Source organism: Theropithecus gelada, chromosome 10 (genome assembly GCF_003255815.1).
Source record: "Theropithecus gelada isolate Dixy chromosome 10, Tgel_1.0, whole genome shotgun sequence".
In the NCBI taxonomy this organism is placed as follows: Eukaryota; Metazoa; Chordata; class Mammalia; order Primates; family Cercopithecidae; genus Theropithecus; species Theropithecus gelada.
Window position 1 is genome coordinate 12,014,551 of NC_037678.1, and position 13,959 is coordinate 12,028,509.

The window sequence follows — 13,959 nt, forward strand, 5'->3', positions numbered from 1 at the left end:
AGGTCAGGAGATCGAGACCATCCTGGCTAACATGGTGAAACCCCATCTCTACTAAAAATACAAAAAACTAGCCGGGCGTGGTGGCGGGCGCCTGTAGTCCCAGCTACTCGGAGGCTGAGGCTGGAGAATGGCGTGAACCCGGGAGGTGGAGCTTGCAGTGAGCCGAGATCGGGCCACTGCACTCCAGCCTGGGCCACACAGTGAGACTCCGTCTCAAAAAAAAAAAAAAAAAAAAAGAAAGAAAACGAAAAGAAAAGAAAAAGAAAAAAAAGATGGCCTTAATGTGTGCTGCCAGTCAGTACACAAAGGATATAGGTTTCATTAAGTTGGACTAAGTGATCTTCCTTGAATAGATTATCCAAGGCATCCACTCAATGAAAGAAAAAAAACTCTTTTTACATAAAATAAAAATTTAATTTTTTGGTTTTTCTTTTTTTTTGAGATGGAGTCTCCCTTTGCTGCCAGGCTGGAGTGCAGTGGCACGATCTCAGCTCACTGCAATCTCTGACTCCCTGGTTCAAGCAATTCTCCTGCCTCAGCCTCCCGAGTAGCTGGGATTACAGGCACGCTCCACCACACCCAGCTAATTTTTGTATTTTTAGTAAAGACGGGGTTTCACCATGTTTGCCAGGATGGTCTCGATCTCCTGACCTCGTGATCCGCCTGCCCTGGCCTCCTAAAGTGCTGGGATTACATGCATGAGCCACTGCAACTGGCCTAAAAAAATTATTTTTAAAGGAACAACCTGTTTATGGGTCTGCGTCTCCCAAGCATTGTTGCTTTCCACAGCAGAGACTTAGTCACCTTTCTATCTGTGTGCTTAGCACAGTGCACACTATTTTTCCTTTAATGTATTTTTCACAATTCTGCTTATATAGTTCTTTGTATAAAATCTGTCTTTCCTACTAGACCGTGAGCTCTGTAACAGCTGTGAAATAACCAACTCTTTCTTTGCCAGGACATGGAAACTAGTACAACCAAATATTTCCATGAGCTTTAAATATTTATCAATAGCCTTAAAATTGTCCTTTCAATCAATGATTATACATCCAGAAATCTACCCTAAGAAAAGGGATCCTCAGCCAGCTGCAGTGGCTCATGCCTGTAATCCCAGCACTTTGGGAGGCCAATGTGAGAGGACTGCTTGAGCCCAGGAGTTCAAGACCAGCCTTGGCAACATAGTGAGACCCCATCTCTATTTTTTTTATTATAAATAAATAAAAGTAATCCTAAAAAATAAACTATGCAAAAAGATGCTGACACTAATTAGTAATGTCCAATAATAGGGAAATTGTTAATAATACATTCAATGAAATATTATGCAACCATTTAAAATTATGCTTAAGACATGGAAAAATGCTTACTAGGCAACTGAAAAAGTAGGATTAGAAATTACCTGCTCACACCTGTAATCCCAGCACTTTGGGAGGCTGAGGAGGGCAGATCATGAGGTCAGGAGATCGAGACCATCCTGGCCAACATGGTGAAACCCCATCTTTACTAAAAATACAAAAATTAGCTGGGCATCGTGGCACGGACCTGTAATCCCAGCTACTCAGGAGGCTGAGGCAGGAGAATCGCTTGAACCAGGGAGTCAGAGGTTGCAGTGAGCTGAGATTGTGCCACTGCACTCCAGGCTGGTGACAGAGTGAGATTCAGTCTCAAAAAAAAAAAAAAAAAAAAGTAGATATTCAAAACTATATACAACTTTTGCCTTTTATTTTGCCAATCATTGCTTCGAATAAAAAACTTTGGTTTTTGATTTTTTGGTTCATAATCTTACAGATTTTTTTTTCTTCTTTCTACTTTTCTGGTTTTTTCTGTAAACCTATAGTAAACCCCTTTAGGTTAATGCAAATCCACACACTGCAGAATTAGTATCTTTCAGAATATTCCCTCTGCTGAGGCAAGAAACACAATATTTGAAATGTCTATGTAAACTAGAAGTGTAAGAAAAAACAGCATGACAAGATTGATGGAACTAGAATACTGAGGAAAAAAAGAGAAAGTCTGGCAAATGTAAGAGGTGTTTCACTAGTCATTCATTCTCCAAATAAGTTTTGAACTCCAGCTAAATGCACTCTCTTAAGTTAGTACTTGTTCCCTCTTATTACCTGACTAATGAATTACTCATGGGTGTCAGCCTCTAATGCCATGTTCCCCAGTTACCCACAAACTGAATAAGATGTCTCTCCCATGCGTTCCTATGGCACCCCCTATGCCTTCTTGTAACTGGAGGTGAATAATGTAAGGCCCTAGGTTAAAATTTTAATCGACTCTTTACAAACAGCAGTCATTTTAAGCCTTTACGTAGCCAGGGGAAGGAGCCACTAAGAGGTACACGTCTCAGCAATAGGCTACAAGTACCTTATTCTTAAAGGCAAATTATTTGAAAATGGAGATAAAGAAATGGAACACTGCTGGACACAATGGCTCATGCCTGTAAACCCAGCACTCTGGGAGGCTGAGATAGGAGGATCACTTGAGCCCAGAAGTTTGAGACTAGGGCAACATGGTGAAACCACATCTCTACAAAAAAATACCAAAAAATTAGCTGGATGTGGTGGCTTGTGCCTGTAGTGCCAGCTATTTGGGAGGCTGAGGTGGGAGGATCGCTTGAGCCTGGGATATTGAGGCTGCTGTGAGCCAAGATCTTACCACTGTACTCTAGCCTGGGTGACAGAGGGAGACCCTGACTCAAAAACAAAAAGCAAAACAAAACAAACAAATATGTTTAAGGGGAATTCTACCCAGTGAAATTTGTACGTGATGAGCCTTCATTCTTTAGTTCTCTACTAAAGCATTTCTTAAATTCAAGCTCTTGAAATTTCAAGAATATGTATCAGCAAGCATCACTTTGTAGAAGCCCAACTATATGTGCTGGAATCCTGTGCCTCTATTTGGTTATAAGGTGACTGTCCACAGAGGGGCAGTAAAGTGTAATAGTTTAAAATTCAGGTCTTAACTATAATCCCACTGCCTATTTCTTTATTTCTTAAAATATTATAAAAATGACATAAAATTTTAAAATTGTATAGAGAAATTGTGGACTTCCTGAAGGATTTGAAAAATTAGGCAAGCTATGTTATCCAGTTAATAATTGACACAAAAGCTCTGGTTTGCCATGGTCTATATTGTGGATAGGAAAGTACCATTTTGCCATGCAGGATATATTTTTTTAAATATAAGCATACTTATCAATTTTTCTTTTCCTTTTTTTTTTTTTTGAGACATCTCACTCTGTCTCCCAGGCTAGAGTGCAGTGGCACGATCTTGGCTCACTGCAACTTCTGCCTCCTGGGTTCAAGCAATTCTCCTGCCTTAGCCTCCCGAGTAGCTGGGATTACAGGTATGTGCTACCATGCCCGGCTAATTTTTGTATTTTTAGTAGAGACAGGGATTCACCATTTTGGCCAGGCTGGCCTCGAACTCCTGACCTCGTGATCCACGTGCCTTGGACTCCCAAAGTGCTGGGATTACAGGCGTGAGCCTCCGCACCCAGCCACTTATTATCAGTCTTTCATGGCTTCTGAGTTTTGTATCATACTTAAAAAGATGTTCCTTATTACAAAGTAATTTTGAATGTCCCATATTTTCTTCTAGTACTTTTATTATTTTATTGTTCAGATTTAATTTTTTGATCTGTCTGGAATTTATTTTGGTATAATGTGTAAAGTGTGGTTCCAATTTTATTTTTCTTCCAGATGGTTACCTAGTTGTTCTAACACTATTCACTGAATTCATCATTTCTCCACTGATTTGAAATGCCACCTTCATAATATTCAGAGTTTTTGTATGATATGAAAGACTAATTTTTTTTGGTTCCGATTTGAGTGGAAAGGTCTTCATGTGCACTTTTTAACTGCCCCAGAGTTTGTTGTTGTTTTAAACATTTTAAAAGTTGTCTCTAACCATCAATATGATACCCAAATAAGATCTTTCTCCTCCCTTCATGAATTTGTCATTACCCAGCTCATTTTAGTTTCTTTAAGTGTACTGCACACAACCTTCAAATATTATGAACATTTCTCTCTCCCAGCTGTCACTACACCAAACTACATATGTTATATTTCCCTAAATCATCTTGCTGTGCTCTTTGCAGCTCTTCTGTAGACTGTTGATGTCTTCACCTAACGAGTTGCTCAAAAGTTCCCATAATTATTTAGGTGAGGCCTCAGAGTGAAAGCCTTTCATCACTATCCAGTTCCTTCCCCAAATGGGCATTCATTTCCATATAACAGGGACGGCTATGTTTGGGCGAAAAGAACAGATTTGGAAGCACAATGGCAGTTATTTGTTGGATCTTGAAACGATCCACCTGTTGGGGGCGGGGGAGCGTCCTACACAAAAATGCCAACTGCTATTGTGGGAATGTTTTGCTATTTATTCCAGCAAAATGATTCAGACAGAAAAAACAAAAAAGGATCGCCCTGTACTAGGTCTTGAACCCAAAGAACTGTTTGCACAGAGATTCATCCAAGATACATCACAGCCTCCACCTCGGCAGCTGCTCTCTCAAATGTTTCCTGACTCTCCTCAAGTCAGTCTCCGCGTGAGGGGAGGAGGAGGACGCTGCCAGCGATGGCGCTGCTGGCACGAAGGCTGGCCTGCGACTTCTATTTAAAAGCCGAACCAAAATATACTTGGCGTCTGTGGTCTATTTAAAACTTCAAGTTAAGACAGAGAAAAAAATTACTCTCCATCCTGAATGGGCCTTGGGTATCTCAATCACAGACAAGAGTGGCAAATGGTGAGAGTCAGAAAGTGGGAAATTAGGAACGCTGAGGGAGCACGGCCAAACTCCAAACTCTGAAGCCAGGCATGAAAACCCGGAGGCGAAAGAGAAGTCATGGGTAGCGGCGGCGGGGGGAAAGGGGCCCGGATTCGACCTTCTAACCCAAGGCTCCATCTGCGACCCTCGCGACCAAGACCTATCGCCAATGTCAGCCACCTCTGCTCAGCGCCCCTCCCCCGACTCAAGGCGTCCTCCTCAGAACCCTTGCCTCAGGGTCCTCTCCCGGACTTTAGCGAGGTGCTCAGTTCGAGGGACGCTCCAGCTCAACGGTCTCCTCCCTTCAAGGCCCCGCTCCTCAGGGCGCTCCCTCCACAGCGCCCCTCCCTCACTCCCTCACCTCAGCGCGCCACGCGCCGGAGGCTCCTCTTGGTTTCCCGCCCCTCAGTCCTCGCCCCGCCCCCTCGCCCTGCTCCCTGCCCCGACTCTCCCCTCGCTACGCCCCCTGCAGGCCACGCCCTCTGGTTCCCCTAACTGTGAGCCCGCTCTTCCCCCGCCCCTCCTTCTTCGCCCCGCCCCCATAGCTCCCCTCCCCGCGTCGCCCCCTGTGGGCCCGCCCGCTCCCCGCCCTTCCACCCTCACCCCACCTCCTCACCCTGCGCCCCGCCCCGGCCCCTTGGTCCTCGCCCCGCCTTCCTCATTTGGCGCCAAACCCTGTGGTCAACGGCGCGCGGGTTTCCAGGCTCCGCGTTCTGGGCCCGAGTTAGAATCCTGTCAGCTGAGGACTGGAAAGGTCGGGCGGGGGCAGAGGGGCTTCACCTTGAAAATCTCGGGGAGACTGTGGGTACGAGGGGGGTAAGTGGCATAAACGGACAGCGTGCGAAGACTGAGCGGACGCTCGTTTTGAGAAGGCGCGCTTCCCTTTCTCGCTCTTTTTTTGGGGTTCCCGGGCTAGCGACTCTGAGCGTTCCGGTCCGACCCCTGGGGAGGAATTTTAGTGACCTTGAGGGATTTCCAACCTCCTTATTTTCAATCTAATCGGACCTAAGTCTAGGAGAGCCTGCCTCATCCTCCTGACCAGGGAATCCCGTGTCAGGAAAATGTCCGGCGGCCGCACGGGGTCTGCCCAGGCCTCTTGCTGAGGGAGGCGTCGAGGGCGACCCGACCGCGCTGCTGCCCCCACCAGAGGGGACAGCTGGGTGGTCTTAAACCGGGGGATTGGGGAGCCCTGCCTTCAAGCCAACCGTTCAGTCCATCGACGGCTCTTTGAGAGATGGGGGACAATCTTTTCATTTCATCACGGGGAGAAGAAATGGATGTTTTTTTCTTCGATGGGGACAGTAAATGTGGAATTGGGGTACTCATAGCTAGCCATCTGAAGGACAGTGTCCCCGAAGATCCCATCCGAACGGTCTCGGTTGCCTTCCATCCTTTGCGGTTTGAGGTGCTGGGTGGCAGGACCCTGCTCCTGCCTTCGTATTAATAGTTCGTTCCCTTTGTTCTAAGGTCCAACCCCTGACTTTGGTATCAAATGAGGAAATGGAATCGACCAAGAAAAATGATTATTTGTACCGCATTTTATTGTAATAAACACAATCACGCCTTGTGGATTCCTGAGATTTCTCTTTGGGTCTACAATGTTAAAAACTTTAACTGCTTATCAGCCTTACTATAATATTATGATCCACCAATTTTTTTTTTTTTTTTTTTTTTTTTTTTTTTGAGACTGAGCCTCTCACTGTCGCCCAGGCTGGAGTGCAGTGGCGCAATCTCGGCTCACCGCAACCTCCGCCTCCCAGGTTCAAGCGATTCTCCTGCCTCAGCCTCCCAAGTAGGTGGGATTACAGGCGCCCACCACCATGCCCGGCTAATTTTTTTTTGTATTTTTAGTAGAGACGGGGTTTGGCCAGGCTGGTCTCGAACTCCTGACCTTGTGATCTGCCCTTCTTGGCCTTCCAAAGTGCTGGGATTACAGGCAGTGAGCCGCCGCGCCCAGCCCACCATATTTTTAAATCTTGAAAAAAATCATGAAACTAGTAAATACTGTAAAAGAAAGTATAGCTAATGTTCTATGAAACAAAAAGGTAGGTGTTACAGGAGTACCCATTCATAATCAGCAGACAGGAAGGCATTCATCATAGATGAGAAAAATAAAAGCCATTTATTGAGGACAAAGTTGGAGGTGCCAGGGAGGACACAAGGAAGAATGATATATTGTCAAGGTTCTTAGAGTTTTGTTGTTAAACAAGAAAGATTAAAAGCAATAAGCAATTTTAAATAACATTTCAAGGCAGTAATAAAGTCATGATTAGCTGTGCAATGGAAACCAGATGATAAGTGATCACTACTGGGGAAAGAGAAGAAACTAATGACCCCCCAATTTGCCCCTCAGGCACCTGTGTGCATGTGGGGACACGCACACACACACATGCACACACACACACAAACACACACACAAGAAATAATGCCACATGCCTCGCAGAAAGAAGATAGACTGGCCTAGTCTTTCCAAGTTAAATGCTTCTCTTATTGTCCTTCTAGTCCTTGGTGACTTTGAAATGAAATCAGAGGCCCCTGGACAAAGGACTAGTTCTTACATAATATTTCTTTTTTTCCCAGAAGTGATTATTTTTCTGTTGCTCACCTTTCAACATGAAGGAGGATCAAGTTGTGGCGGAAGAACCAGGATTCCAAGATGAAGAGGTATGACTAGAATGTTGAAAGATACATAGATATTCGGTCATTCCACAAAAATCAAGTTCCTTCTCTGTTAGCTACTATTTTTAGAAACTGAAAGTAGAAATAACACATAGTTATATATTGCAAATATGCAACAACTTGTTTGGCAAGGATGCTAAGATTAGCTACTTAGCAACTGGTATGAAAGTATTTTAATAACTTAACAGCTGGTATGGCCATACTGGTACCTGTATACACTGGTACCGAATAGCAGCCTGGTCCTAGAGGAAGGAGTTTAGGATCTGGAGGGGAAGAGGGTTGAGAAAACATATTTAAAATAGGCCAAATGTTGTTCCAGTCCTTTGGGTAAAGGTTTCAAAATTTTAGGGAGGACATGACAAAGGTAACTGGTTTCCCAGCCCTTTCAATGTTGGTGCTTCTAAGTATGTGTTTGAAAAACAGTATTATCTTTCCTCAATCTCTAGAGAAGTGGAATTTGAGGCATTTTGGAGTGACTCATAGTATTGAATTACCTCTTTAAAAGATGTGAAATAGCTGGATATGAAGAATCAAAGCTTCATTTTTTTCTGTTTCATCTCCTTTAGGAATCTTTGTTTCAAGATATTGACCTGTTACAAAAACATGGAATTGTAAGTAGTTTTTCAATGCTGTGTTAAATTATCTGATTCAGGATTTCTCAGCATCAACCTTACGGACATTTGGGCCTGGATAATTCTTTGTTGCAAGGGGCCGTCCTGTACATTGTAGGGTGTTTGCAACATCCTTGGCCTCTACTTACTCACTGCATGCCAGTAGCACTCCTGCAGCTGTGACAATCAAAATGTCTCCAGACATTATCAAGTGTACCCAGAGGACAAAATTAAGTTCTATACGTCAGATGACTGGAATAAATGATGTTGGCAGAAATCCAGCCTTTGAATAATGAACTGGGTGGATTTCCTTTTTTTTTTTTTTTTTTTAATTTTTTTTTTTTTGAGACGGAGTCTCGCTCTGTCTCCCAGGTTGGAGTGCAGTGGCGCGATCTCCACTCACTGCAAGCTCCGCCTCCCCGGGTTCACGCCATTCTCCTGCCTCAGCCTCCCGTGTGGCTGGGACTACAGGCGCCCTCCACTGCGCCCGGCTAATTTTTGTATTTTTTTTTAGTAGAGACGGGGTTTCACCGTGTTAGTCAGGATGGTCTCGATCTCCTGACCTCGTGATCCGCCCATCTCGGCCTCCCAAAGTGCTGGGATTACAGGCGTGAGCCACCGCGCCCGGCCGAACTGGGTGGATTTCAACAGCAATCAGTTGATAGAACTGTGCTGACATTATCTGTTGCCCCTAACATTTAATCTCTTTCAGTGGTTTTAGAAAATAGAAGCAAGAGAAAATCCTGGTCCTTTGGTGATGTAGTTATTTGCATTCTCCAGGGGCAGAAGAAAAAAAAAGTCTTTAAAAATTTAAAAGAACATGTTGGTAATGAAGTTCTGTAGAAGGAAGGAGCTGAACTGAGGGGGTGAATGTGTGATAAATTTGTTAGCTTTTCCACCAACAGACTTTTCTTTTGAATTCCTTGTTACATTGCCATGGTCTCACTAACATTCGTGGGAAATCAGGGCGCAGTCAGAACATTTGGCAGCCTGCTGAGTATGTTCTACTCAGATATTTCCAGAACATTTGGCTACATGGTGGGTGGATTCCACCTGGCAGCTTGTATAAAATTGGCATCATGGTGGAAGGAGATGGACACAGAAACACATGACATAGTATGGGAGCCTTTCAGGCTGGCATCTTAGCAATCTGCTGTGCCCATTCTTTAATTTACAGAACGTGGCTGACATTAAGAAACTGAAATCAGTAGGAATCTGTACCATCAAAGGCATACAGATGACAACAAGAAGAGCTCTATGCAATGTCAAAGGACTCTCAGAAGCCAAAGTAGACAAGATTAAAGAGGCAGCGAACAAACTAATTGTAAGCAAAATCCATTCTTTGCTGTTTTAGCTTAGAAGGGCCTTGTGAATCTTTATAGGCTTTCTCATGAAAACTAGAAATTATTGTGGGAACTGAGTTCCTGTAGATCACAATATGTTATACTCCCAATGTTAACTTTTTATCAATTCAGTTTCAAAGCAAGAGCAATTGATTTCTGAAAGATGAAGGTAGGGATTAAGAGACCTGGAACACTAATGAAGGTAATTATTTTTGCCAAAACTTTTTTGTCTCCCTTTATATTACTTTTTCTGGCTGTCTCTGCCTTTCCTTCTCCTTTCCCTTTTTTTTTTTTTTTTTGTTTTTGAGACAGAGTCTTGCTCTGTCGCCAGGCCTGAGTGCAGTGGCGTGATCTCGGCTCACTGCAACCTCCACCTCTGGGGTTCAAGCGATTCTCCTGCCTCAGCCTCGTGAGTAGCTGGGACTACAGGCACACACCACCACGCCTAGCTAATTTTTGTATTTTTAGTAGAGATGAGGTTTTACCATGTTGGCCAAGATGGTCTCGATCTCCTGACCCTGGCCTCCCAAAGTGCTGGGATTATAGGCATGAGCCACTGTGCTTGGCCTTCATTTTTATTTTTTACCTTCCTCCTCCTCAGTTTTGTCTTGTCTCCTCAAATATCATACCTATGGCTGTTGTGAAGCACTCAGTACCAAAGAAGCTGCTCTCTCCTGGTATAGGAGATTGATATCTAGCCAATTGATAAGAGAGCATTGGGTTAGAAAAAGACCAACGGTGGTTGGATCTATATATGTGCAGTTGAGATAGATATGAATGTGCTCACTGAAGCAGCTGAGCTAAGCTAACCCGTACTGATATAGGGCAGGTGAGCCCCCAAATTGGGGCTTAACCTGGGAGGGTTCTTGGCTTTGCCCATAGGTGAGCCAGTGGTGTTGGACAGTAACTTTTGTTTAGGTAGCCCAGTACAGCACAGCAGAGATACTGCTCCTTGCAGAGCAGGGCTACCCCATAGGCAGTGTGCCCAGAAGTAGCAGCTCAGAGGCAGTTTTGCCATTATAGTTATACCCACTTTTAATTACATTAAATTAAGGGGCAGTCTATGCATAAGTTTCTAGGAAAAGAGTGGTAATTTCTGGGCCATTGGGTCATTGCCATGGAAAAGGGCAGTAACTTCCAGGTGTTGCCATAGCAATGGTAAACTGACATGGCACATTGGTGGGCATGTCTTATGGAAAGCTGCTTCTGCCCTGGACCTTGTTTTAGCTAGTTCTGAATTTGGTCTGGTGTCTGAGCCCCACCTCTGGAGTCAAATCCCACCTCCTACCTTACTACTTTCTAGCAGGGCTCACTGGCTGTGAGGGGCCTTTGCAACTGCCAGGCTACCAGACAAAAACATATATATACCTTTGACCCAAGCTTTTATGTAGAGCTTTTGGAAACCACTAGAGGTACCAGCTCTTGAAATAGGAAAGCAAAGAAAGGTAGTCACTAAGTCTTCCTCTTCATTTAATAGCAGGCCTCTCCATTTCTCTATTGGTATATGAGGGTCTCATTCCCAGCGAGTCTGAGAAGCTCTCTTCACCAACAGCCATTTGGTTTCCTTCTTCAGAGGCAGTCAAGGCAGGAGAGTGATGCAACTGGCAGTGTGATCCTGAACTTGGAGAGGACCCAACCGAACTGAATTACTCTGAACCCAGCTCAGTTGCTCTAGCTTCTGAGTACACTCAGGCAGTGTACCCACAAGTGAATTCCACAACTGCCAGGGTGTTTAAGAAAGCCCTGGAGCAGTACCCAGGGTTTGGGAAACTGCTCTATGACATTAGAGTTGTTTTTTTTGGAAATTAAATCTTATTACCAAAGAACCTCTCTCCTTCTCAAGCACCCACTACTGCACCAAGAATCTTCTCCTTTCTTAGCTTAAACTATTTATCCTTTTTTATTTTTATTTTTTAAGAGAAGGGATCGGGCCAGGTACAGTGGCTTACACCTGTAATCCCAGCACTTTGGGAGGCCGAGGCAGGCGGATCATGAGGTCAGGAGTTCAAGACTAACATAGTGGTCAACATAGTGAAACCCTATCTCTACTAAAAATACAAAAATTAGTCGGGAAACATAGTGAAACCCCATATCTCCTAAAAATACAAAAATTAGCCAGGCATGATGGCAGTTGCCTGTAGTCCCAGCTACTTGGGAGGCTGAGACAGGAGAATTGCTTGAAACCGAGAGGCAGAGGTTGCAGTGAGCCAAGATTGTACCACTACACTCCAGCCTGAGCAACACAGCAAGACTGTCCCAAAAAGAAAAAAAAAAGAGAAAGAGAAGGGTATCTCACTATGTTGCCCAGTCTGGGCTTGAACTCCTGGGTTCAAGTGATCTTCCTGCCTCTGCTTCTGAAGTACATGGGACTACAGGAATATGCCACTGTGCCCAGCTTTATTTATTCATTTATTCATTTATTTTTGAGACAAGGTCTCACTCTGTCGCCCAGGCTGGAGTACAGTTTCTCAATCACAGTTCACTGAGGCCTTGACCTCCCAGGCTCAAGCGATCCTCCCACGTCAGCCTCCTGAGTAGCTGGGACTACAGGCACATGCTACCATGTCCAGCTAATTTTTAAAAATTTTTGTGGAGATGAGATCTTGCTATGTTGCCCAGGCTGGTCTTGAACTGCTGGCATCAAGCAGTTCCCACCTCAGTGTCTCATAGTGCTGGGATTACAGGTGTGAGCCACTGCACCCAGTTGTTTATTCTTAGAGATAGAGAAAGAGATTTAGAGAGAGAGACAGAAAGAGAGAGAGGAGAGAAAGGAAGGAAGTTAATTTCATAGTACAGTGGTTCTAAACATTGATGTGTATCAGAATCACCTGGTGTGGCTAATAAAGAAAACAGAAGCCCAGACTTGGCTCACTGAAGTAGGATAGGACCTGGGCTTGGCTGTCCCCATTCTCCTAGTTCAAAGTTTGAGAACCACAGTCATAGTATAAAACAACAAAGAGGGACACCCATTAGACTACATTGGTATCCATTTTCACTAGTCCTCCACTGCATCAGCTATACCTTTTCAATCAGTCAATAAGTAGTATATCTACCATGTGAAAAATGTTGTCTCAAGAATAATGAAAACTGGAGTTTCTGTGCCCCTTGAAACTTCTACAGCTGGAAAAAAATGATTCTGTTGAATGAAAAAAAAAAGTGAATTGTTAGTAAAATACCCTCTGCTTTATGCCATAATTATATCTCATTTGGCTGGGCATGGTGGCTCATGCCTGTAATCCCAGCACTTTAGGAGGCCGAGGCGGGTGGATCACCTGAGGTCAGGAGTTTGAGACCGTCCTGGCCAACATTGTGAAACCCCATCTCTACTAAAAATACAAAAAATTAGCCGGGCATGGTGGCAAGTGCCTGTAATCCCAGCTACTTGGGAGGCTGAGGCAGGAGAATTACTTGAACCTGGGAGGTGGTGGTTGTAGTGAGCTGAGATCGCACCATTGCACTCCAGCCTGGGCAACAAGAGTGAAACTCCGTCTCAAAAAAAAAAAAAAATTATATATATATATATATGTGTGTGTATATATATATATGTGTGTGTGTGTGTGTGTATATATATATATATATATATGTATAAAACTTAAGGGCGGGTGCAGTGGCTCATGCCTGTAATCCCAGCACTTTGGGAGGCTGAGGCGGGTGGATCACCTGAGGTCAGGAGTTCGAGACCAGCCTGGCCAACATGGTGAAACCCTGGCTCTACTAAAAATATAAAAATTAGCTGGGTGTGATGGCGGGCGCCTGTAATCTCAGCTACTCGGCAGGCTGAGGCAGGAGAATTGCTTGAACCTGGGAGGCAGAGATTGCAGTGATCCAAGACAGTGCCACTGCACTCCAGCCTGGGCAATAGAGCGAGACTCAGTCCCCCCCAAAAAAAGAAAAAAAAATGTATATATATATAATTTAATTTTCACAGCTACTCTTTGAAGAAACACTGTTATATCTGTTTGACCCAAAAGAGGAAGCTGAAGTACAGCAAGATTAAGTAGTTTACTCCATATCATACAACTAATAACTATTAGAGACATGACTTGAACCTAGAAAGGGCAGCTCTAAAGCCTGTGTTCCTAACCATAATCTTGTACTGCCTTCAAGGACAAGTGAACTGCAGCTTATACCAAATGATATCTTAATAATTGAGTATATCATTTTGGGCAACATTTGAAAATAAAACCATCATCTTTAAACCCTTTTTGAACATTTCGTTTTATCTTTCTGTAGGAACCAGGATTCTTGACTGCATTTGAGTATAGTGAAAAGAGGAAAATGGTTTTCCATATCACCACCGGGAGCCAGGAATTTGAGTGTGTATCTTACATTTTTTATAACCACTAAGCATAGTCTTTGGAATACCATGTTTCTTTTCCTCTTTCTGGTTATTTCTACTATAAGTAGTAGAAGTAGCTTCTTCATTTGAAGTTTGGGTGTGTGTGTGTGTGGTTTTTTTTTTTCTAAATGCTATCAAAAAATTCCAGACTGCTTGGAGGAGCAAGATTAAATGTCTTACAAGAAATTCAGACCCAAAATCTAGTTTCTGAATCAG

General features: G+C 43.8%; 1 protein-coding gene across 2 annotated transcripts in view; it reads left to right on the forward strand.

Annotated features, from left to right (window-relative positions):
• Window positions 1-5,323: 5,323 nt before the first annotated feature.
• The window catches only part of DMC1 (DNA meiotic recombinase 1), a 53,279-nt gene continuing 44,643 nt past the window's right edge, over window positions 5,324-13,959 (forward strand). Inside the window, exons 1-5 of one of the 2 annotated variants that reach the window (XM_025399884.1) lie at window positions 5,324-5,587; window positions 7,352-7,435; window positions 8,017-8,061; window positions 9,239-9,385; window positions 13,638-13,720. In XM_025399884.1, the coding sequence (XP_025255669.1) occupies window positions 7,385-7,435; window positions 8,017-8,061; window positions 9,239-9,385; window positions 13,638-13,720 (326 nt within the window). In that variant the 5' untranslated portion in view covers window positions 5,324-5,587; window positions 7,352-7,384. Of the gene's footprint in view, window positions 5,588-7,235; window positions 7,436-8,016; window positions 8,062-9,238; window positions 9,386-13,637; window positions 13,721-13,959 lie in introns of those variants that run through there. The other variant, XM_025399886.1, reaches the window with a different exon arrangement.